We start from the raw sequence: 24,730 nt of genomic DNA on the forward strand, positions 1-24,730 counted from the left end.
AAGTGTTAAATTTAAAATGTAAGTGTGTTTTATATATCCTAATTATACCCATCTGGGATTAGTGTAAGTAATGAGAACTTCTCTCCTCAGTCATGACCAGTGAGCACTGATGCCGTGTGTCTCCTTTCGCCCGGGGCTGATCTGGGATGGACCGGTGCAGACTTTTTATTTGTGCTCCTCGGGCTCTCCAGGCCGGCCGTTTCATCCACACACCATTGTTGATGAAACTGGAGATAAATACACTAAAAGTGGGATTTATCTCTTGAAGAAAGCCGTGTAACGAAGCCTGAAGAGCTCACAGTCTTACACGATGCTGGGTTGGTGTCTGACCCTTGGGTGTCCCTGAGCGTGGGGACGGCACCTGGACTTGTGCCTCACGACTTACATAGTTGATCCGGAAGTGTCTGCAGGCCCAGTCATCCCTCTCTTCCTCTGACATCATCTCCACGGTGATGTCCCCGTAAGCTATGGGTTCTTCCGTGAACGGCCAGTAATGGTCACATTTCACCTGAGGTGACAATAGCACACAATCTTTTATTTAGTTATTTTTAAATGTTTATTTATCTTTCAGAGAGAGAGAGACAGAGCGTGAGCAGGGGAAGGTCAGAGAGAGGGACACACAGAATCTGAAGCAGGCTCCAGGCTCTGAGCTGTCAGCACAGAGCCCGACGCAGGGCTCGAACTCACAAACCACGAGATCATGACCTGAGCTGAAGTCAGATGCTTAACCGACTGAGCCACGCAGGCGTCCCGCGCGCAACCTTTTAAAAGAAACAGGCTAGAGGGGCGCCTGGGTGGCTTAGTCGGTTAAGCGTCCGACTTTCGCTTAGGTCATGATCTCGCGGTTCGTGGGCTCGAGCCCCGCGTCGGGCTCTGTGCTGACTGCCAGCTCAGAGCCTGGAGCCTGTTTCTGACTGTTTCAGTCTGTGACTCCCTCTCTCTCTGACCCTCCCCTGCTCACGCTCTCTCTCTTTCCTAGAAATTAAAAAATAAATAAATAAATAAATAAAAAATAAAAGAAACAGGCTAGGAAAGAAATAGTCTGTGCTCACTTAAAGAAAACAAAAGTACTGTAAACCCTTGAATTGCAAGTAACTTTCTCTGTGAGTGTTCTGCAAGACGAGCAAACATTTCTAATGCGTTTTAATTTGATGAGTGAGCAATGTCTGCAATACAAGTAGTACGTGATGCTGAACATCACATGACTGCAAATGAGCCAATCCTGCTCCTCTCTCTCTGTCTCTCTCTCTCTCTCTCTCTCACTGTGGGATTGTGGGTGATCATCTCCCATGCTCAGATGCTCAGTCTCAGGCCATGGTGTTTGGTAGAAATCAGTGATTTTTCAGAACAGTGAGAGCTGCCCACAACTGCACTAGTGTATTTTTTTTTGTCACTTCAAAGGATCTATAGATAGTCCTTTGCTTTCCCAGACAAGAGTGAGCTTAGGAATGCTTTGCTTCTAGGTCAGGTCGCCTGCAGATCGAGACCCTTTCCTCTGCTACCTTATTGCCAGTTACATTAAATACAGTATGTGATAAGAGTTTATTAATACTGCACTGCAGTCAACATCTGTTAGTGATCGTGAAAGTCGTCCTACACAATAACTCTCCTCTCTGGTCTTTCTCACACCACCCACAAAGGTTTTCAAAGGTAAGTGCAGGTTTATTTGATATTTTTCCTGATATTTTGTATTTTCTTTGTTATTTTGTATTATAGTATTGTGATCATTTTTATATGAATATTTTGGGGTTGTGGAAAAAATCATCTGAGTTTCCATTATTTCTTATGGGGACATTCGCTTTGATATACAAGTGCTTTGGATTACAAGCATGTTTCCAGAACGAATGATGCTCACAAACCAAGGTTTTACTGTACTTGCCTCTGAAGAACTGTATAGTATTATTGTGAGTATGAAAAAAGAAGCAACCGGAAATTTATGGTACACAGTAAACACTCCAGCCAGGGTCCTGGCCGGTACAGATTTTGCTGCCAGTGGGGACAGTCCTCGTAGACACTTACCCTTCTTTTCTCATTACACTGAGTGAGCATGACAATAATTTGGGACTTCTGTTGCAGGACCATCTTCCAAAAGTCATTTCTGGTTTCAGGCAGGGGCCCCTGTGTGGCAATGTACTCCTGGGGTGAGTTGTATCCCTGAAAGATTAAGTGACAAAGTTGTCACCTAAGAAGCTACTGTCAGTACCAAATGCTATTCCATGCACCTGACGAAACCCTGAGAATTTGCTGGGGATCAGCCTGGTGAAGGATCACACACCTGGGTAATGTTTCCTCCCTTTTGCATCAAAGAGGTGGTCAGATAACTGACTGGGGTAGATCTGCGGGATTGTAAGCATTGTTCTCTGAAGTGGACAAAGTCACACTCACACCTTCTTATGAGAACCAGCACTAGTTTTAAAACACAGGGGTTCAGGGGGAGCCCTCTGAGTTGCTTTGCCAAAACCAAAGTTTATTTATTTATTTTAAAATGTTCATTTATTTGGAGAGAGAGAAAGGGTGGTGCGGGGGGGAAGAGGGGGTTGGGGCAGAGAGGCAGAGAGGGAACCCCAAGCAGGCTCCCCGCTGTCAGGGCAGAACCCAACCCAAGGCTAGAACTCATGAACCTTGAGATCATGACCTGAGGCCAAATCAAGAGTCTGATGCTTAACTGAATCACCCAGATGCCCCAAAACTGAAGTTCGAACACAAAAAGATGATATTTCGTATAATCATTTACTTTCACTCTTTACAAAGAAATCTGAGCATTACTAATCTATGGGCTTTTCGCCCCATTCATTATTCTGAAGTGGAATAATGGGACTTAATAGGATAATTCCTGAGAGTTGGGTAGCCAGGTGGACAGTGGCTCTCTTTTTAACTATTTGCTTCATCTGTGTAGTCCTAATAGTCTTCCTCTGGCTGAGCCAGAATTTGGATGCCTGGTTTTTAAACTTTTTTTTTATTGTCTTTTACTTACAGGAATATAGTTGGCATTGATATAGTCTGCGCCTTCCTCTTCATTCATGGAGACTAACCTCACTCGGCTAAAGTCATCTGTAAAGAATAAGAAGAAAAAAGTGTCAAAAATCCGAGTGGAAAGAAGGACTGTGTCGACCTTCTCTAACCAACAGCAAGTCAGATCAGCCAGAGGTAGAGTAGGTCACATGTATTTTAGCCTGATACTTCAGCCACACCTCATTCTTAGTTTCTTGTTTAAGTAAATATAAAAACATCTCTCAATCACCATTTCCTCCCCATCAGCTCCCCCGTCCTTGTCCCAGGTTCAGGGGGCATTGTGTAGGACATTTATAGGAGCTAAAATATCTGTTAGGTTGTACAGAAGGCTGTAGAATGTAGCCTAAATCCACAATTTCCATGTCACTTAACACATCCAGAAAATCCACTGCCTTTGGGAAACCCAGAGAAGCTGAGATTGCATGGCCTTTGTGCAAACAGACTTCAGATGAGAAAAGTAAATTCTGAAATGTGTATAGACGTGAAAGTGTAAATGATGACACTACCCAATTTTATCAAGAAGTCAGATGTCATTCTTTCTCATTGCCATGTAGGATTCCATGGTATAGATAAACCACATCTTCTTGATCCAGTCGTCCGTTGATGGACACTTAGGCTCTTTCCATGTTGTGGCTATTGTGGAGAGTGCTGCTATGAACATTGGGGTCCATGTGCTCCTATGCCTCAGCATTTCTGTATCCCTTGGGTCAATTCCTAGCAGTGCTATTGCTGCGTCATAGGGGAGCTCTAGTGTTAGTTTCCTGAGGAACCTCCACACTGTTTTCCAGAGGGGCTGCACCATCTGCAGCAACATGGATGGAACTCGAGGGTGTTATGCTGAGCGAAATAAGTCAGGCAGAGAAAGACAGATCCCATATGTTTCCACTTATAAGTGGACCAGGAGAAACTTAACGGAGGACCATGGGGGAGAAGAAGGGGAAAAAATAGTTGGGGAGAGGGAGGGAGGCAAACCATGAGAGACTCTTGAATGCTGAGAACAAATTGAGGGCTGATGGGGGTGGAGGAAGGGGAAGGGGGGGATGGGCATGGAGGAGGGCACTTGTGGGGATGAGCACTGGGTGTTCTATGGAAACCAACCTGACAATAAACTATGAAAGAAAAAAATAAATATAAACTTTAAAGGAAAAAAGAAAGAAGCCTGATCAAGGAGGCATTCTCCTTCTAGAGCTTTTTCACCTCTCCTCTTCCCCCTTCTCCATTTTCTCCCAGTACTACCCACCTCTACCCAGTGCAGCAGAAAGTTAAATCTATATTGGAACGTATTTTAATTGTCCTGTAAGTACTTTCTATTACTTTTCTCTTGAATGTTGGCTTTGTTACAAAACGCTAAGCAAAGCAGAACCTGCCAGAAGAAAGAGGAGGTATTTTAACACGCCACGCCCCTTCCATTGTCAGGGAGTTGACTGAAAGTAGTTTGTGAGAGCTCAGATTATCTCATCCTGAGTTTGGCAAAGACATTCGATCTCCAAATAGAGATCAAAAAGAGCCAAATGGTCAGTCTTTCCTGCTCAGGCCCAATCCATTTGAAGACAAAGAAATTAAATCTTCCTACATACAACGGGATCTAATAACATGGAAGCACGATAGGGATCAGTGCAATGGCAGAGATGGCCTGGAAGACCCAGACTACAACTGGGTTCAGCCAGAGACCGGTGAAACTAATCCATCCGCAGTAACAATCCATCAGCTTTTGAGAGAGGTGACTAGGACAGGCTCTAGTGACAAGCTTACATGGTAGGATGTTTGTGTAGCGATTTTTACATCGGTTCAGTGGAAGGTCTGCAGCAAAGTGTGTAATGTCCAGTCCAATCAATTTCAACTCCTGTAAATGACAGAGAATAGAGTTGAGATTTCCGTACTCGATGTGGATTGGATTACTGTTCACGTTGGCTTATTGTTCACATTGGATTAATCCTCACTCCCTGCCTGTAATATAATTATCACACCCCCTCTTCCACATGATGTTCCAGTAGCTCCCTTTGGGGCAGAGCATACTTCTCCACTCCACTGTTCTCCACTTGCCCATGAACTTGGGTTGAAATCATCCCAATCAGAAGCTGTAAATGTGCTTGTTCAGTTTGGTTGCCGTCTTGTGCTACTGCCATCTGCTATGAAAACAACACCCACGGAGGCTGCTAGCCTCAGAATGAGGAGACACTTGGAGCAGAACTGACTCTGACCCACAGCCTGAAGCAGGCCTGTCCACTGTCCTACACACCCTTGAGTGAGAAAAATAAATACACATTGTTGTGGGTCAGGGCGCCTGGGTGGCTCAGTTGATTAAGCATCTTACTCTTGGTTTTGACTCAGGTCATGATCTCACGGTTTGTGAGAGCCCCGCATCGGGCTCCATGCCGATGGCGTGGAGTCTGCTTGGGATTCTCTCTCTCCCTCTCTCTCTCTGCCCCTCCCCTGTTTGCTTTCCATCTCTCTCTGTCTCAAGAATAAATAAATAAACATTTAAAAATGTTGTTGTGGATCACTGAGATTTTGAGATTTACACTATATAATGTGCATACAGCATTGCTGGAAGATTAGCTGACTAACATAAAACATAAATACCATCAGGGCACCTGGGTGGCTCAGTTGGTTAAGTGCCTGACTCTTGATCTTGGGTCAGGTCATGATCTCACATGAGATTATGAGTTAGCCCACTTTGAGCTCTGCGCTGATGGCACGGAGCCTGCTTGGGATTCTCTCTCTCTTTCTCTCTGCCCCTCCCCTGCTTGTGCTCTCCCTCTCTCTCTCAAAACAAATAAATAAAACTGTAAAAAAAATACATTAATTCCATGGATAGCTTAGTGGTCACGTGGAGAAGGCAGGAATTATGAGTATCACTCAAGCTGTGGAAAATTTGAAAACAGAGACATTTCAGATGTTTGGAAGTTTATATTAACCAAAATTTATATGATATATATAAATGTTCCTTTTCTAGGAGGAAGTATAGGTATTTCTCCTGCAGGCAACAGGCCTTTGAGAAAGTAGTAAAAGGAAGAGTGAGGAACAAGTAGGAGATATTCTCCATGTTACAAGATATAAGATCTACAGGCACTAAATATCAGGTAATAACTTCAACTGTAAGGACGAATCAGTAGTGGGTAGGCAAACCCTGTTAGTGAAAATAGGAACATCCAGGTATCTGTCTGTGTGTATCAGCACTCTTATAAATCCTGTTTATCAGAATGTGCATTATTAGGGCAATTTTTATATAAACAGACAACCATCACAGTTCAGGAAGATTATGTTACAGGATGGGGGTGGGGGGATCCTAAACTTTTATCTCATGTGTCTTATAGGAAACAAGCAGTTAGTCAGGCCACCTGGATTTTCCAGGAGGCATCGCTCACGCTGTGGTCTGTGTTAATGATACTCCCTATAATCGCACAGTGCACAACCAGTGCAGCTGATCTGGTTATGCCTCTACAAATTTCAGGGAACTATTAGTCAACAGCATACAGAACCATCTATGAATGGAATTACTTGTATGGTATGAATCTTTCTGTAAGACTATTCAGAGAGGCGATAGAGAAGCCACCTGCTGTAAATTTTTTTACTCGTATAGGATGTTAATGTGGTGCACCCATTTTACTCTTCTTAATTCCTCCCAATTTTTGCTTCAGTGAATCCTAAGCTGGAGGAATATATGTCCGGGAGAAGAATTTTGGAGAGTCTTTGAGAGACTTCTGTAGGGGGTTGGAGACATTGGTGATGTTTTGAGAGACTGAGCAGGCATATCTTTTTCATGGCCTTTCTGTCTGGGTTCAAGTGCTCTTTGCAAAGCATATGCTAAAGAAACAAAGTTCTTGGACTGCTTCTATAGGTCCTTGACAGCTAAATGTGCTTACTGGCCCTGGGATGCAAACCTGCAGTCAATATGGATGGACGGACCTGAATCACTCATGTTTCCTCCTTTAATTCTGCAACACTTTTGGCTTATTTTTAATTTTTTTTTTTTTTTTTTACAGAGAGAGAGAGACCACGTGCATGAGTGAGGGAGAGGGTTAGGGTTAAGGGGTTAGAGAGAACCCCAAGCAGGCTCTGCACTGCTGTCAATGTGAAACTGGAGATCTCCATCTCACAAACCATGAGATCATGACCTGAATTGAAACCAAGAGTTGGACACTCAACCAGTTGAGCTACTCAGGCGCCTCAACTGATCACAAAATCCCAAGTTCCTTGGCCCATGTCGAAGCTAACCTTAAAGACAAGCCATGCTGACTTTGATCCTCCATTCACAAAGTGAGTTTTTTCCGTCTCAGGCAAAACCCATGCTTGCTTAAATGCCTTTAAACAGAAGGTTGTCACTGTCACTTTATAAGTGGTTTTTCCATTTTAAAGGGTTTTCAACGACTGACTATATTGTTCCTGTAGGAAACATCATTTATTTTCAGCAACTTTCAACCAAATCAGTTATTTTTGGGTTAGTTACTCTTGGCAGTAATAAGCTTATTGAGATGATGCATTCATTGCCTACGATATTTTGGAAATCTACCTCCTTTAGAGAATGTATTTATATACTGTTTGCCAAAACATCCTGCTTATTTTTTGCTGCACCACATATAAACAGTAGGGTCTTGGAAAAGTATTTCAGTTCTTGTAAACATCAGTTTAGTTATCTGTAAGATAAGGCTAACAATAAATACCTCCCTAGCTTGTACAGCAACTATTCCCTGGAATAATTAAACTCAACAAATATTAATACAGCACTCCTGGGGCACCTGGGTGGCCTAGTCAGTTGGGAGTCCGTCTTTTGCTCAGCTCATGATCTCAATGTCCATGAGTTCAAGCCCCATGTCAGGCTCTGAGCTGACAGTGTAGGACCTGCTTGGGATTCTCTCTCCCTCTCTCTCTGCCCCTTTCCCCACTCATGCTCTCTCTCTCTCTCTCTCTCTCTCTCAAATACAAATACACATTAACAAAATTTTTAAAAATACAGCACTACCGATAATGATTGTGAAATGCTTGCATTATGGTTCTTTGTTTTGTTTTGCTTGGATGCATAATTTCTCCCTCCTTTGCCATTTGTACTAACAGACTGACAACTTTCCCCAGAAATCCCCTGCTTTGAGGACAGACTGATGAGCCACGGGAAGAGGCCTCCGATACAAAAGCAGAGTCTGGAAACAGATTGGAGCTGAGGGCTGAAGCACATATGGAAGCTGACTAACTGATAGAACTTTAATTGTGTGCTGTCTCCCTGCTGTAAATGCCCTTAGTTGATAAGAGCGGTTTAATTGTGTGAACACTGTAAATGTAAATCGCCAGAGCTGAACCCCAGCAAAGCAGGAGCAGCCCCGCACACACAAAATGCTTCTCCATCTTTTGTGATTTAGCTTGTCACTAAGTGGAAAATCAACCACTCTGTTTCCGGTTCAGTGGCTTTGTCGTTATTTTCTTTCCAGCCATATGGAAACTCCAGAGGCTTAAATCTTCATAAAGGCAAGTATGAGATGATGGCCTGAAACCGACATAAATCATTTTTGAATTTTCATTTGCCAGTTTTGTTTCTGTTACAATTTATCATTGTGTTTTCTTCCCCTGGGCCATGTAGTCATTTGCACACTGTCCCCAAAAATGTGTCCACATTTTGCCACCCAGAACTTGTGGTTGTGGCCTTATGATAAAAGAGGCTTTGTGGAAATAGTTAAGGATCATTAGATGGGATTATTCTGCCTTATCTGGGTGGGCCCTGTATCCAACACGTGTCCTTGTATGAGAGAGGAGAGGAGGCCATGTAATGATGGAGACATAGATTGGAGTCACGCGGGCTGCAAGTCAAGGAGCGCCTTGAGCCACCAGAAGCTGGCAGAGGCAAAGAAGGATTCTCCCCTAGAGGCTTCAAAGGAAACATGGCCCTGATTACACTTTGATTTTGGACTTCTGGCCTCTAGCATTGTGAGAGAATAGATTTCTGCAGTGTTAAGTCACCAAGATTGTGGTACTTTGCTATGGCAGGCCCTAAAGAATGAAGACGGTCACCAAAGCCCAATGGCAGTCTCTGCTGTGTTGACTGAGTCTGAAGCATGCAAGTCTTGACAAGCAAAGCCCAGACATATGCACTGTATTAGACTGTTCAGGCTGCCATGGTAAAATGTCACAGACGGGGTGGTTTAAACAACAGAAATGTGTTTCTCACGGTCCAAGAGCAAGGGGCCGACAAGGCAGACTTCATTCTGAGGCTTCTCCTGGCTCGCACGTGACCACCGTCTCACCGTGTGCTCATGTGGCCTTTCTTGTCCACCCCTACTTCCCGTCCTGAGACCCCACCTCTTCCACATATCAATTTTGGGAGAACACATCCAGCCCATCCCATGCACGTTACTCTTCAGAGAAGAACACAGCCTATGTTCTGGCTCTAGAGTCTGTAACAATGTCAGCAGGTGACAAGCACTTGGGACAGGTTGGACGCCAGCATCAGGGGAGTGAGATCGCTAGGCTCTAGAATGAGTGAGGAGAAACGATGGGGCCAGTGTTGTTGACAGAAGCAGTGACAGCTGTGGCAAGCGAAAGGTGCAGCGGAATGGGGCAAGGTCTGGCTGGTTTTCAGGCGAACTCAAAAGGGGACAGGGCTTATTTAGGACAAAGTATTTAGCGAGGCTCTGTGTTCATTTCTGGGGGCCGCCATTAACAAAGTACCACCCACTGGGTGGTTTAATGCAACAGATATTAATGGTCTTATAGTTCTGGAGACTATATGCCCCAAATCAGGGTGTCAGCAGGGACCTCTGACTGCTGTCGCTTGTAGAGGAATACAGGGCATCCTTCCTTGCCTCTCCCGAGCTTCTGATGGTTTGTTGGCAATCTCACTTGCAGCTGTATGTCTCCGTTCTCTGCCTTTGTCACCCTCTGGCATTCTCTGTCTGTCCTAACACAGACGAATTTTCACAGGGACACCAGTCAGACTAAGAGCCCATGCGAGGCTCGTATGACCTCATCTTAACTAATTACATCTGCAATGACTCTTTCCAAACAAGGTCATATCCTGAGGTGCTGGTGGCTAGGGCTTCAACATATCTTTTGAGGGATACAATTCAACCCATAACAGGTTCTCTAAAGGAAGAATAGGGTGCATTAGTAATGGGCATCTCAGGGAGTTGATGGAAGACCGGATGAGGACGCCAACCTCAGGAAAGTGTAGCAGGGCTCTGGCTCTAGGATGGGATTTAGGGGCAACATTCCACTTAGTGGTACAGACACTTGGAAACAGAGAGCAAACCTAGAAGATTAGGAAGAAGAGGAGAGAAAACTCAGGTCTGAGAACCAAGCAAGATCTCTGGTGTAAGAACTGCTAGAGAGGGTTCAACGTGACTTATTTCAACAACGAATACGGGTAGGTTTCCAGTGCACTGGATGGAGCACAAGTGAAAACAGCTGCAAACAGAAGCTACTATCAGAAATCAAAGATCATCTCTCATGAACTACGTGGCCAGGAGTGTAGCTTGTTTTTGACCTTTGCAACCACGTTTCTGAACAAAGACGGTGAGGGCTTTTGCTAGCATCCTGATCAAGCAAATACAAAACATAGAAATTAATGGCAGAATGAGCAATATACGGTATGTCTCGTGGCTGCTCAAATTTCAAGCTCTAAAGTCTGGCTCTTCAAAACCTTTCCATATGAGACATAGGAAGGGAAGACTTGAATCTAATCCTGGAGTCCCAAACCTCCTTAAGAAAAGATGCACACTTTCATCAGAGGATAATCAGTGTTTCCAGTAGATCCAAAATCAGATGCAGAGTGAGAAAGGACTGTATTTAGTGAGTGCAAATTAGCAAGTTGTATAGCTTCATGTATGACTTATAGCTGTATTGATAACGTATGTAAATCCAGACATTAGTTTCAATTTGCATAACGCTTACAGATGATGCGATTTCTCCACATGAGTGTGATCTTTCAATGCCAGTATCAAAATGAATGTATTATATATTTATATACAAAAGCATTCAACAGAGCAAGTAACTGTTCAGCTACCGAATTTAGTGAGACCAACTGATTCCACTCTCTTGGGTTCCTATTAGAGTAGGAAACCTTTTTCTTTTCCCCTTAAGCTTCAATTAATTATCAATTTCAGGAAAATTTGAGGGGTGCCATGTGAAAAGTCTGGCACACATCCTGAAATCACGTATGGGAGGGAGTATAATGAGTCTTTAGACATAGCTGAGGCTATGCTGGCATGAAAGCTGAGGATGGGGGTCCGGGTGGAGTTGGAGGCTGACACACCCGGGAGGCTGGAGAATGAACAAAGAAGTGAGTCGGGCCAGTGGGTCACGGCCTGGGCAAACGTCAGCTCAGAAAATACACCTGAGCCTGTGATTTAAGCAGACTTCAGGAGGGGCGCCTGTGTGGCTCAGTGGGTTGAGCGTTCGACTCTTGGTTTCAGCTCAGAGCAGAGATACAACGTGAGGGCTTGGCACCAAATAAATCACCTGTTTGACCAACAACGTTCTAAGATCTATGAAAAAAAAAGCTTCATAATAAATAACGATATAAAATACTCCTTCATATCAGGGTCTGGTGATTAATTTCATGTATCTACTTGGCTAGGCTATATAGTGCTTGGTCAAATGGTAGTCTAGATGTTGCAGGAAGGTATTCTTTCTTAGATATGATTAACATGTGAATCAGTGGGATTTGAGAAAGCCGATAACTCTCCATGATGTGGGTGGGCCTCATCCATCAGTTGAAGACTCTCAGAGAAAAGACTGAGATCCCCTGAGAAGGAGGGAATTCTGCTTCCAGACTGGTTTGGGACTTGAGCAGCGACATCAGCCCTTCCTTGGGTCCACAGCCTGCCCTGCAGTTTTCAGACGTACCAGCTCCCGCAACTGTGTGAGCTGGTTCCTTAAAAGAAGTCTGTTTCTTTATATATATATTTCTTCTATTATATTATCATATATGGGATACAGGATATACATATTATAATAGTTACATAAAAGTTAAATAATTATGTAATGTAATGAACTTATGAATGAATTATATTATATTGCATTAGGGGTGTGTGTGTGTGTGTGTGTGTGTGTAAGTTCTATACCCAATGTGGGGCTTGAACCCATGACCCCAAGATCAAGAGTCCCATGCTCTACTGACTGAGCCAGTCAGGTGCCCTTGTATTAGTGTTTATACATGTATACGTTTCCTATTGGTTTGTTTCTCTGGAGAGCACTAATACATTTGAGTTGGAAAGCGTGGATATTCCCTTCTCCCACATTGAGTCCAGTGTTTCTCAATGAAATACTATTGGCTGGGGACAGTTCTTTGTTGTGCAGGACTGTCTCACTCATGGCAGAACATTTATCATCTCTGTCCCTTTTTCCATTGAATACTACTAGTAGCCTCCTCCCAAGTCATTATGAGAGCCCAAAACACTCCCATACCTTCCCAACCTCTCCCTAGGAGACTGTCTGGTACTTATTGGTCTAGTTGAGAACCACTGATTTAGTTCAGCTCACTCATTTTATGGATGAAGAAATTGAGGTGATGGGAAATTGTGACTTTTTTTCAACATTAATTAATGCCAAAATGGTAGTGAGAATTAAGACTTTTGGATTCCCACTTTAGAACATTCCTACCTCCTTTATAATTCTTATGAAATAAGCCTGGATGTGTGCATTTATATAGTGAAGATATAAAGCTCTCAGTATGTTTAAAGGAAGCATTATCACATAAAATTCATTACTCCCCTCTTCACATTTTTAAAGCATCTGAAGCTAGGATCTAATCAACTCTTGCGTGATTCTCCCAATGTCTGTTCTTTGGGGTTAATGATCTCCTTTGGTTTCGGAAGAACTGCCCTGTTCTTACGGGATCCTGCCCTCTCTGGCTGCGGTTAGTTTGAGTGGACATCACAACCCAGGCCAACCAATCAGAATCCCTCTCTGTTACTTTTCAAATTCTGAATAAGAAGGAGAGTCAACAGTTCCCTTTGGAAACTGTGGAGATCAGCATGTGCTGCTCAGGGGGTGTTGGTGGTTGTGTTTTTCACTGCGAGAAAGAGGTTGGTTTGCAGTGAAAGAAAGTGGGGCCAAAACAGAGAGAGAAGTGGAAATGAGGAAATCAAAGAGGGCGGAGGGTGTGTCTGCAGGGGTGTGGCTTTTGGTTCCAACATTCCTGAGCCTGAGCCTCTTCCCCTTCCTCCCCCTAGTAGCGCTCTGACTATGATTCCTTTGAATACGTGAGATAGCTCAGCCTCTTTGGAACAAATTCCCTCTTTCTTTGCTCTAAACTAGCTTGAAGGGTGTGTCATTCACAACTAAAATCACCTTTCCTTTTTACCAGGAAACGGTAAAATTTGAATTGCCTTTTTAGTGACGCAGCCCAGAAGCACAATAATAGTCACCCCGGAACTTGATGGCACACACCCGGAGGTACTCCTAAGCCTTCCAGCAAGGGCAGGGATGCTAGCTGTGTCACCAAGGTAATGTAATCCCATAGGAATTAAGAGCTGGGGTTCTCAATGAAGTTGAAAGTGTGCATGCATCCATCGCGATGGCCATCACCATCATCAGACTTATCTAGACATTTATTTTTTTCCTGAGTTTTGGCGTACGCGTTCGTGTAGAAAGCCTCCATTTTTCTGAAATGCCATCCTCGCCATAGATCTCCAGTTCACACAGAATTCCTGTTCTCTGAGATACAGCATTTGGTGTGGCATCCGACAGCCACTTATGCGCTTGGATGCAGTGGGTAACTGAGCCAGGCTTTGGGTGGAATTTTTAATGACACAGGGTGGTAGTTAGCGGGCTTTGTGTTTGATGATGTGCAAAGTTCTTTTCCTCCTTAAATTCCCTCTTAGCACATCCATGCCAAGATTTCTGCTGCTTCTCACAGTCCTCTGACATCCTAGGCTCAGGAGGGGAGAGAAGAACTGAATACGAATAATGAGGAGAAAGCAGCTCCATTCTATGACCTGCTGTTTGGCACGAAAAAGCACCTAAGACGTTTCAAAAACCACTTTCGAAAAGCTTCCCTGGTTTCCTTGAACCACAGACCACCTGAGCTTTGCTGTAGGATCCTGAAGGATGAGGCCATCCAGACCATTCGGAGCTCTGAAACACGTGAGGAAAACCCCCAAGGAAGTTACGTGCCTCACATGGCTGAGATCTGAGGCCGACTCACTTCCATCTTCTCTCACGTGTGGTCTTGGACTCAGAACGTGTGTGCTTCAGAGAAAGGAGGTTTTGCTATTTTTTTCTTCGTCTGCATTAACTACATATAACTCTTCTCCCAATTTCCCCAAGAAATGAGAAGGGAAACCTCACAAAAAATACTGTATTAAGCAGAATGTCAGGGGGTGCCTGGGTGGCTCAGTCGGTTAAGTGTCTGACTTTGGCTCAGGTCATGATCTCACGGTTCTTGGGTTCAGGCCCCGCGTCGGCCTCTGTGCTGGCAGCTCAGAGCCTGGAGCCTGCTTCAGATTATCTGTCTCTCTCTCTCTCTGACCCTCCCCTGCTTATGCTGTCTCTCTCTCTCAAAAATAAATAAAACATTAAAAAAAATTAAAGCAGAATGTCAGGAATCCTATAGCTGTAAGAGCCCCACCCCAGTCTCTTCTGTGCTCAGAAGACAAAGACATTTCAGCTACCACCTACCCTTATTGCGGGCCAAGTGACACAAGCTATACACCAAAAATTCCCTAAAAGTGAAATTCTGTTTCAGGCCTATGTTCTCACCTTGCGTTCCCCTGCACTCTTGAATACAGTGGATTTTCAGTGATGGCTTCTTTATAACCACGTTTGTTCGCCCCACTACCTTTATCTGTTCTCTGCGCTCCTTGCCCTCACTTGCAAAGGGCTGACATCCTCCTGTGAACCAGCAGATGAGACACTCCCAGCCCAATTACCACCCTGCCCGTTAGGAACCACATCACGACCAGTGCCCAGTGAGCAGGGAAATGACGTCAATGCCAATCTGCCAATTCCCAGGCCTTATCTATCCTAGAAGGTAGGAAATACTTTATCCACTCACCTCAAATTGAAGAGAAAATTTATAGTCAGAGTCTTTGGCCATATCCTTGATGTAGGCATCAAAGTCATCCAGTTGAACTGGGCTTTATCAAACACAGAGAAATATATGTTTTAAAAATTCTGTTGACAGGTATCTGTATTGCTTAATGCCATACTTTTCAAACATGAACAATTTTCTTGGAGAAAAAAGAAGTTTTACTTCTTCAAGGTACCACTCACCATTTTTTGTTGTTGTTATTAAAGTTACCAGTCCCTAAAAAATTTTAATTAAAAGGAGGGTGTAGGAGATTACACTTCCTTAAGATAGGAGAGATCACTAGATTTTTAATTGGCTCCTACTCTAGCAATAAAATATTTTATATATGTATATATATGCATAGTCATATACCTACATGTATATATGTTGTTTCTAGAAAGTTCTGATTTATGAGAAAGAACAAAGAACTAGAGTCTGAAGAACTGAGTTATGGTTTTTCTTCACTTACTGTGTGACGGTGGAGAATTTACCTAACTCTTGTGAGATTCAACATCCTCATCCATAAAACACTATGGGCCTACTTCCCTTATAAGGTTGATACAGCACATTAAGGAACTTTATAAGTTTAAACAGCTTTACAAGTGTAAGGCATTGTGCTGCCAGCTACACCAGAAAGCTTCTAGAGCCTTACTCTTAGAGAGCCAGGTTTGGAGATTTGTGTAGCTATAAAAGTGTCAAAATAGTTCAAAGGTACAATCAGGTAACACCTCTGAGCTTATGTTTCTTCATCCAGAGCAGAAGTCCTCACCTCTTGCCTTCTTCTTTTCACGAATAAGAATTACATGTTATTTCCTACAGTTTTCGGTGGCTGCTTATCCTTTCCAGAGCCTTCCAATGCCAACCAGTTTCCTAAGATGCTGCAGGATGCTGTACTCTGTCATCTAATTCAAGCCTTTCCACCTTGATCCATCCGGCCCATCTTTCCCTTAATCTTGTTGCCAATTACTCAGTGTACATCATCTACCTGGTGTTTTGGGTCCTATCAGCAAATACATAATATTTAATAGATATTTGGTTAAAGTTGTTGATTAGCCAATCTGATAGATTATGTTAAGAATTTAGTAGATTTTAAAGGGTGTTACACCTCCCAGAGGTACATTTAAACCCTAATGGTTTCACTTAATAATCTTAATGTCTTGAATCCATAAAACACACTACAGTACACACATTCGCATATGCCATCTTGCTCAGTTGATCCCTGAAGTACACATGGGCAGCATTAGCCCCATGCTTCAAGTGAGAGAGCCAAGGCTAAGTAAGTCAAGTGAAGAGTCCAAGATCACATGGCTTCTCAGCAGAACACGCTGACTAGCATGCAGGGAGAATGATTTCCGGTTCAAAGCTGTTTCTACTCGAAGCTTGCTATCTGTCCAAAAGAATGGCGAAACATGGGGCTCCTGTCCTGGAATGAACTCCGTCAGACCTGCACTCTCTGGCTCTTGTCTTTGAGCGGTGCGTTGACCTTCAGACTGGATTTAACAGTTCTAGTTTTCATCCTGTTACCCGGAGAATGAAGGCACGACAGGGAAGGCAATCTGAGGAACTATTTATGAGTTAGAGCGAAAGGAAAAGAGAGACAGAGGAAGGGTCAGGAGATAGAAGGATGAACATCAGAGGGAGGAGGAGGATGGGAAAGGGGGGCAAAAGCTGGCTGGGAGGGAGCAGAGATCGGAGCACAAAGGTTTAGAGGGACAAGGGGGAGGAGGTGGTGAAGCAAAGGAGTGTTGAAGTGAAGATGGGTCGAGACGGGAAAGGGGAGTCATGGGGACATGGTGTGGGGGTTTGGGGAATGAAAGAGCAAAGGTAAAGAGACGGCAAATGGAAATGTGGGGCGGGAGAGTCCCTGGAGAACTGGCCTTTAGAGAAGGAGGGAGGATTAGAAGAGAAACGAGGAGCGGGAAGGAGGAAGCTGGTTTGAGTGATGCTGGGGCCTACGGGCAGGTCCTATGACTCCTACACTCTACCCAGACTTTTGTCCACACCCTCCCTCTCCTCCTCCTCTCTGCCGAGTCTTGGGAGGAGCAAGCCCGATAGAGTCTCTCTTTTTGGTCCAGAGACCCTTCCCTCTACCTCTAGTCTATGCCTCTACCTCACTTAACAACCCCAACCAAGAACTTTGGGCAACAAAGTCTTCTTGTTTCTGTCGAATCATTCTTTGCAGGTGACAGTACCTCTTTTCTGTGTTAGCTACTCTCATCTCTCCTGTGTCAGTTGCTATATGCCGATGGACCACATACGGATTTGAAATAGACTTCAGAAAAATTATTCTGTTATTTATATGTGCCCTGCAAAAAAAATCCATGTCCCTCAAGGCTAAACGGAAATATTTTTGCATCCAATTTTTTTTTTTTTTGGTATTATGCATTCCATTAGCATGCATGCCGTAGATTTGGCTGGAACCCTTAATTGCCTCCTATTAAGTTATCAATATTTTATCCAAGCAAGCGTCAAGAATGAACTCTATGTATGGAAATGTCCCACTCTTTACACGCAGAGTTTGAACCAATGGCCTGGAGGTGACAATCTAATTAGGCTTTTGAAATCAACGGATGGTTAACTTTTGCCCATCAGAATCTCAATCTCGATTCGTATGACTTAGCAGTTTAGGAGATAAGTGAAACCATAGGCTAGCTGTGATAATTATTCTTTTCTATTTATTATAAAGATTTCCCGAGACAGCATTTCTCAAAGCACTTATTACAATATCAAATAGAGTAAAAGCCTTTCCCTGCACTATGCACAGAATTTCAAAGTACAAAACTGTAAAGGTTTTTGTACAACTTTGATGTAACTGACTACTAGACATTTTCTAGATTAAGAATGGCAGAGGTCCTTCTACAAGACTTTTATACTTCCTAACAACCTATTCTTTCCCAGTTTTCATATGGTGACGAATTTCCTTGTTCCTGACTTAGGTTCTGTGATACGCTTTCTTAGTGATCACTGTCCACCCATATGTGGAAACACACCAACAACATAAGAGTTTAGCTGTTGTAGTACACATTGCCTCTTCCTTAAGCATCTCTTCTATCTGAAGACAAGCGCTTGTTTTTATTGGCAAAGTTAAGATCAGTTTGAAGACCTTTTTAAAATAAAATAGTTTAAAAGAGGTAGTAGGAATAACTTAAGTGTACTGTATACCTCAAGGTTTTACAGACTGGCTCTTAAATGTTTTCCCCACAAAAAGGAAACAATAATTAGGTGACATGATGGAGACATTGGCTGGCTAAGTGCTACAGTGCAATCCACACATTGCACACCTTGCATTTACACAATGTTACATGTTGGTTATTTCACAAAAATAAAGAATAACTTACTTAGTCAGTTTCCGCTTCTTTAAACCATTTTTACTCCTGAGAATTAAAAAAAGAGAGAGAGACAAGTTTATCGGGGCAAAAGAATTGATTGACACAATGATTATATTTGAAGAGCTTTAAATAATTACATCAGGCTCTGCGATTTTATTTAATTTTCATTGAACATTATCTTCGTTTTGTTTAATTACTTTTCCTTAAATGAGAAGATAATGATAATGATCTCAGATTCATTTTTTAAAAACCCTGTTAGGTTGCAGGAACTTACAGCACTTTACGTTTCAGATTTGCCAAATACTAGAAATATAATTTCTTACTACTAGTGGTTAGATTGCTGAAATATTTTTATAAATATATACAGAAGTATCTACTGCCTGAATACTTCAGGTTCTACAGGCAAGAAGGAAAGAATTGGGGAACAAATTCTTCCTTCCCTAGGAGGGTGGGCATGTTGGTTGTCAAAGACTAAAAGAACCTCTTGACATTTTCCCTGGGAACGTGAGTGTGTGCTGTAAGCGTTGGCCTGTATCTTATAGAATTCTACAATGGTATTGTTCTTACTCAATTTTGAATTCATTTTTTTTAAGTTTATTTGTTCATTTTGAGAGAGACAGAAACAGTGCGAATGGAGAAAGGGCAGAGAGAAAGGAGAGAGAGAGAGAGAGAGAGAGAATATCCCAAGCAGGCTTGATGAGGGGCTCAAACCCACAAAGCCGTGAGATCATGACCTCAGCCGAAACCAAGAGTTGAACGCTTAACTGACTGGACCACTCAGGCGCCCCAATTTTGAACTAATTTTTAAGCTACCTGAAGACTGGTACCTATTACTTACTAGTTCTTAACTCACTCCTCTTCTGTAAGCTCAGGCATATATAATGCTAATGTGTGCTTCAGTTAATTACATTTTAGGGGGTATTTAGGGTAATTGTTTCAAGCAATAAGTAAAATAACTGACCAAAGTTAGTGAATGCTAATATACTACTTGCTGAAACACTTCATTCCTGTATATTGATATGATTGAGTGCAAGTGACAATTTTTATAAGTAATTTCCCAAGATCTGCAAATATTGATGGAAGCACTCAAACTTCCTGAAAATAAACAATCTATAGTAAATAACCAGTTGTGATCTGCGTGCTCTCATGTGCTAGAATATTTATTTATTTTAACAAAATTTTTTAAGTTTATTTATTTCTGAGAGAAAGAGAGAGAGACAGAGAGAGAGAGAGAGAGAGAGAGAGCACAAGCAGGGGAGGGGCAGAGAGAGAAGGAGACACAGAATCTGAAACAGGCTCCAGGCTCTGAACTGTCAGCACACAGCCCAATGCGGGGCTCAAACTCATGAACAGTGAGATCATGACCTGAGCCAAAGTTGGATGCTTAACCGAATGAGCCACCCAGGGCCCCTAGAATATTTATTTATATGGAAAATTGTGAACGTTTGGGCACGTTCATTTCTAGAAAGGCTTTAGCAGAATGAAGCACTGCTTCTTCTGTGCTCTCATAGTACTTTGTGGATGGGATATTTCTCACCATGTCTGTCAGTTGCATATGTGCTTCTTGCTAGACAGTCCTTTCCCCCCAGAGCTGAGCACAGTTAGAGGACACATGGTGGTGCTCAAAAAAAGCTTACTTAATTGGACCAAAACAAAGCATCTTTGCTGGGGCGCTTGGGTGGCTTCATCAGTTAAGCATCTGACTCTTGATTTCGGCTCAGGTCATGATCTCTCACTTCGTAAGATCAAGCCTCATGTTGGGCTCTGTGCTGAGTGTGGATCCTGCTTGGGATTCTCTCTCTTTCTCTCTCTCTGCCCCTCCCCAGGTGGCGTGTTCACACGCTCTCCCTCTCTCTCTCAAAATCAATAAATAAACATTTAAAAAAAAAGTCGTTGCCATGTTGCCCTCACAGTTTTACTTAATGATTCAACAAGGAATTTGACTTGGGAAGTGGAACTGGTAGATGGAGAGGAAGTAACGAGGGCAGGGAATGTAGGGAAATATCCATAAAGGCAAATGCTGTTTCTTGTTTTCATTTCCTGGGCTCAGGGGTTTTTTATTTCTTCCCGCTTCTGAGTGATGACGAGCCATTTCACAGCTCATGTCGTATTTTTTTCTCCCTCATCCTCTGTCTTACATACTTGGGATTTAGCGAGAAGAGACATTACAGTTTTTACTTTGCCTCCCCCTCTTCCCCTCCAAAAAAACCACTGTAATGTGGACAGGGCTGGATCATCTAAGCATTGGGGAACTTCAAAGAATATCTTCCGAGTAATGTCTACTCCACTGTTGTGATGGTAGTGGGGCTAACTTTAGGAATCTCACAGTGACTTCGTGTAGTGAGAGCTAATTACGTTGGTGCTTTACGACACAGGGATGTTAGCTTAGATAACCAACAGTCTGGTGAAGTCAGGAGGCTGCCCAACATATTTTCTGATTGGGAGTGAAAAAACAACACCCCCCAAATCAAAGTTTTCCTATCCAAACGGACTTCAAGGGAAACTGGGAAGAAACAAGTACTGTGGGACAGTGACACTGACTACTTAGGGGCCCCTGGGTGGCTCCGTTGGTTAAGTGTCCAACTCTTGATATGGGCTCAGGTCATGATTTCACGGTTGTGAGATCGAGCCCTGAGTTGGGCTCCACACTGGGTGAGAAGCCTGCTGAAGACTCTCTCTCTCTTCTTCTGCCCCTCCCTTGCTCGCGTGCACGAGCACACACACATGCACGTTTTCTTTCTCTCAAAAAATTTTTTTAAGATAAAACAACCAAGTTAGAATAACAGGAAGTGGTTCTCATCATCCAGGACATTCCTCTGATTTCCTTACATAACACATCGGTGTCTAGTGTGTTTCAACAGCTTTCCTCTAGTCTCTCTTTAGAAAAAGAAAAACACAAAATCTGGTATAAACAACCTCTATTGTGAAGAGGTCTTTTTTTGTATTGCTTCCATTGCAACTCAAAGTTCTAACCTTGCCAGCTGTATTTATTCTGTCCTTGGAGAAACTGAAGGACATTTACTCAATGGCCTTTTTGAATAAATAACAGTACAGACCGCTCTTCATCTTTCACTCTTTCCCTATTCCCCCCGCCCATGCACCATTTTTCCAGTTCATAAACTATTTTTATTGCTTTTTTTTCCTGAGTCCTTCTGAAGTTGTCCATATATCTGGATCTGCCTGCACATAATTTAGCACCTAAACACCATGGATACTTCAGAACAGTGGTTTTTGGTTTTGGTCGGGAATCCACCACCTTTTTCCTGAGGCTCAGGAAAGGAAATAGATCCTTCTAGATACGTTAGTCTCAGATTTCAAGATTATTGTTATTATTATAGTTTATAAAAATTGAAAAAATACTCTTTGAGATTTGATTATTACAATGATTTAAGAAAATAAGGATTTAAAGGAAGCTGCTTTTTACAGAGGAAAGAATACATTTCAGAAAAACCTGGATTTTTTTAGACGGTAGTATGATGTTAGGATAATCTCCTTAAGAGATTCTTTGGCATATTTCTAAGATGGGGCTGCAAATACTCTCTGCAGAGTTGTGGGGACAATTAAATAAATAATTATACAAAGAGGCTTGTATATAGTCAGTTGTTCAAAATTCACTAAGTTAGCAGTAACTGTGAAAACACTAAGACCCCAGACACAGAGTACAGTATTCTGGGCTTCTCTACCTTAACGCATTTCTTCCTTGTTGGAAACACTGAGTCCTCTAATGGATGGAGATGGTAAGGACAGTGGGAAGCATCATTTACTAAGATGAGAAGCCAATGCATTGACTGAATGAAGAAGCAAATGACTAGTGATAAATGGAAGAAAAGCTTGCCAAGAACATCCCAAGAAGAAAATTTTAATTGAGAAACCATAATAAGGATAGGCCATCTTGGTACCATTAACTACTTTAATCCATTTCAAGACATGAGTCAGAATTTCAGATGCTGCCAAACACATAAAATAATTAAAAAGAATTTTTCCTTTTTTGTTTTACTTCTGGAGAGCTAACTTTATAGACTTTGTGTTAGGTAAACAGTAAAAAAAATCACTTACCAAGGATTAATATAAAATGCCAAAAGATAATCAGTCCAAAGACATGAGGGTAGCAGGGTTAAGAAAGCAAATATACTCCTACGCCTGTGAGCATTAATAGATAACAGATGTAAAGATGAAAAAGTGGCAAGAGTTAGTAACATAAACTGTGAACAGATATCAGTAAATTACCTACGAAGATCAATTAAAATGACAAGTGTCTTAATTATGATTCAATATTATTCCATTCTGTGAAATTTAAACGTGAGGGCTTAAATGCTATCACATTGCCCAAATCAGCTTTATTCGCACACATCCACACTGTAATCAGATATGTTTCTTTCAACTTCTGTTGTGTCAATTAGTCTGTTATTAGGTGATTACATTTTACATTCAGTTAAATGAGACTCTTCAATGACTCATTAGTTAGCTCCAGTCTTATTCTTGGGCATTATTACCTTTGCAATGCTTAAACCTATTTTAAGGAACCATCATCATGTCGTTTGATAGCTAACAGCAGCTCGTGGGAAGAAATATAAACGGTCAATTTGTGCGTATACTGATTTTGGCAAAGACTCCAAGCTTCCGGGACACACTCTTATAAAGCTGCACCCCTAGGTATGACTTTCTATATTATTTTTAGTTTAAATTAATACCTCGTTTCTGAAAAGTAACCCTTAAAACAGAGTTATGGTATGACACTCAGGTATCATATATTCAAGGCAAGGAGCTTGGCAAACTGCCTGGTCTGTAATCTGACTGATACTCAGCTAAGTGGGAGGAAAATTATTTCATTTTACTTTACTTCTAATCCAGACTGCTGATTTAAAATGCATGGTTTGAGTCCAATTTCAGGTATTCAAACCACTTGCAAAATAGAGCATTCGTTAATGCAGATTTTAAACTGCCCTATGGATGCATCTAAAACTATTCCGAGAATTAGTGGGGGGAAATGGTGTCACCTTGTCACTTTAGTTACTACAAATTCCCACTGAGATAGCTGTTCTGTCAGCCGGGAAATGCTGGTGCTGGCAAGCTATCTTTGTCAAAAGTGGGTGGAGAATTTTCTAGATTTTCTAGAAAGGTCCTGAAATGAATTTTCTTTTGCCTCAGCTCTCCTGTAACTGGCGTCCCACGTTCTATCCACTGTGAGTGATTGTGTAGTTTGTCAATACATAGGTGTCCTGGGTCCTAAATACAATTGGATCAATTCCTAGATGGCTATTTGTTACTGCTTTGTGACTGAGCCTTTTTAAAGGGTGAGCCAGACCAGAAACAAGTAGCAGTGAATTAGTTTCTTAATCTCAGCAAGAGTGTTAATATATTCGAACAACCCTAGAAATGTTTACCAACTTTTCACCATCCAGTGGTTATGGGTTCTCTTTCTTCATAGTTAGACTGGTTGTAGTTTAATAGCAAAAATCCATTGGGGCTAATGGATTTCAACTAGACTTTCAACTGCTAGATGCCCACTCAGGGAAGCAGAATTTGTATTTCAATTAAAGCCCTCCCTTTCTCATTGATTTCGTAGTTTGTAGTCTCACCTATCTATTCCTTTAAGATCACCATTTCCGGGGATTAGGAAAACAAGAAAAAACAAACTAACAAACAAACCCAGAAGATCCCTTACAGAGGATTCACATGAAATGTATACATTTAAATAAACGTGCTCTGCATGGCTGCTTGCAAAAGAAACAAACTAGATCCTGTAAGCAGTGCTGGCTTCCTATTAAATGGTTACTCCATTAGCAATTTTGTTGAGCATCCATTGCAGGGTAGAGGGTTATTAATTCTCATGTATCATTGCTAAAGTATAATGCCAAGCAGTTCAATCTCCTGACGATGCTTTCTTAATTCTCAAAATCCTCCTCCCTCCAGGTCCTTAATACTCCAGCACGGAGAAAAAGTGAGGCCATGTTTTCCTATGGGACTTTACTTGCCCTTGAGATTGATTTACCTGTAAGTGTAAGAGTGGAGAGCCCTGGGGTGTACGTGTCTACTCCACTGTTGAACAGAAGTGGTGGCTCACATCCCCAGGCACTGAAGTGTCCGTGTGAGACAGAGACTCCGCTCTGTCCCTTGCTGCCTCTGTGGGGTCGCTCCTGTGTCTTTGGCTACCAACTGTTCAGTGTGGCTCTTGCACTTACACCCTTCCCAGCACAGTTATGGGCCACATCATGACTGCGTTAGTGCTTTGATTAATAGAGTAAATATGGAGCAGACTAAGACATTGTCTCTACTTTGTAACCATAGTAAACTTATGTGAACTTAATGCGTTTGGTGAAGAAAATCTAACCTTTGAAGTTCACTGTCATCGAAATTATGAAAGGATAATCAGACAAAACCATTTATCCCC

At 42.3% G+C, this 24,730-nt stretch overlaps 1 protein-coding gene across 1 annotated transcript in view; it reads right to left on the minus strand.

Moving 5' to 3' along the window:
* Nucleotides 1-24,730, minus strand: part of PTPRO (protein tyrosine phosphatase receptor type O) — a 116,251-nt gene that overhangs the window by 13,881 nt on the left and 77,640 nt on the right. Inside the window, exons 19-25 of the mRNA XM_077756412.1 lie at nucleotides 22,396-22,479; nucleotides 18,349-18,384; nucleotides 14,996-15,077; nucleotides 4,765-4,855; nucleotides 2,975-3,051; nucleotides 2,020-2,154; nucleotides 386-508 (exon numbers count right to left, since the gene is read on the minus strand). Of these exons, the coding sequence (XP_077612538.1) occupies nucleotides 386-508; nucleotides 2,020-2,154; nucleotides 2,975-3,051; nucleotides 4,765-4,855; nucleotides 14,996-15,077; nucleotides 18,349-18,384; nucleotides 22,396-22,479 (628 nt within the window). The remainder of the gene's footprint in view (nucleotides 1-385; nucleotides 509-2,019; nucleotides 2,155-2,974; nucleotides 3,052-4,764; nucleotides 4,856-14,995; nucleotides 15,078-18,348; nucleotides 18,385-22,395; nucleotides 22,480-24,730) is intronic.

This window comes from Crocuta crocuta, unplaced genomic scaffold (assembly GCF_008692635.1).
Source record: "Crocuta crocuta isolate KB4526 unplaced genomic scaffold, BGI_CrCroc_1.0 scaffold262, whole genome shotgun sequence".
NCBI lineage: Eukaryota > Metazoa > Chordata > Mammalia > Carnivora > Hyaenidae > Crocuta > Crocuta crocuta.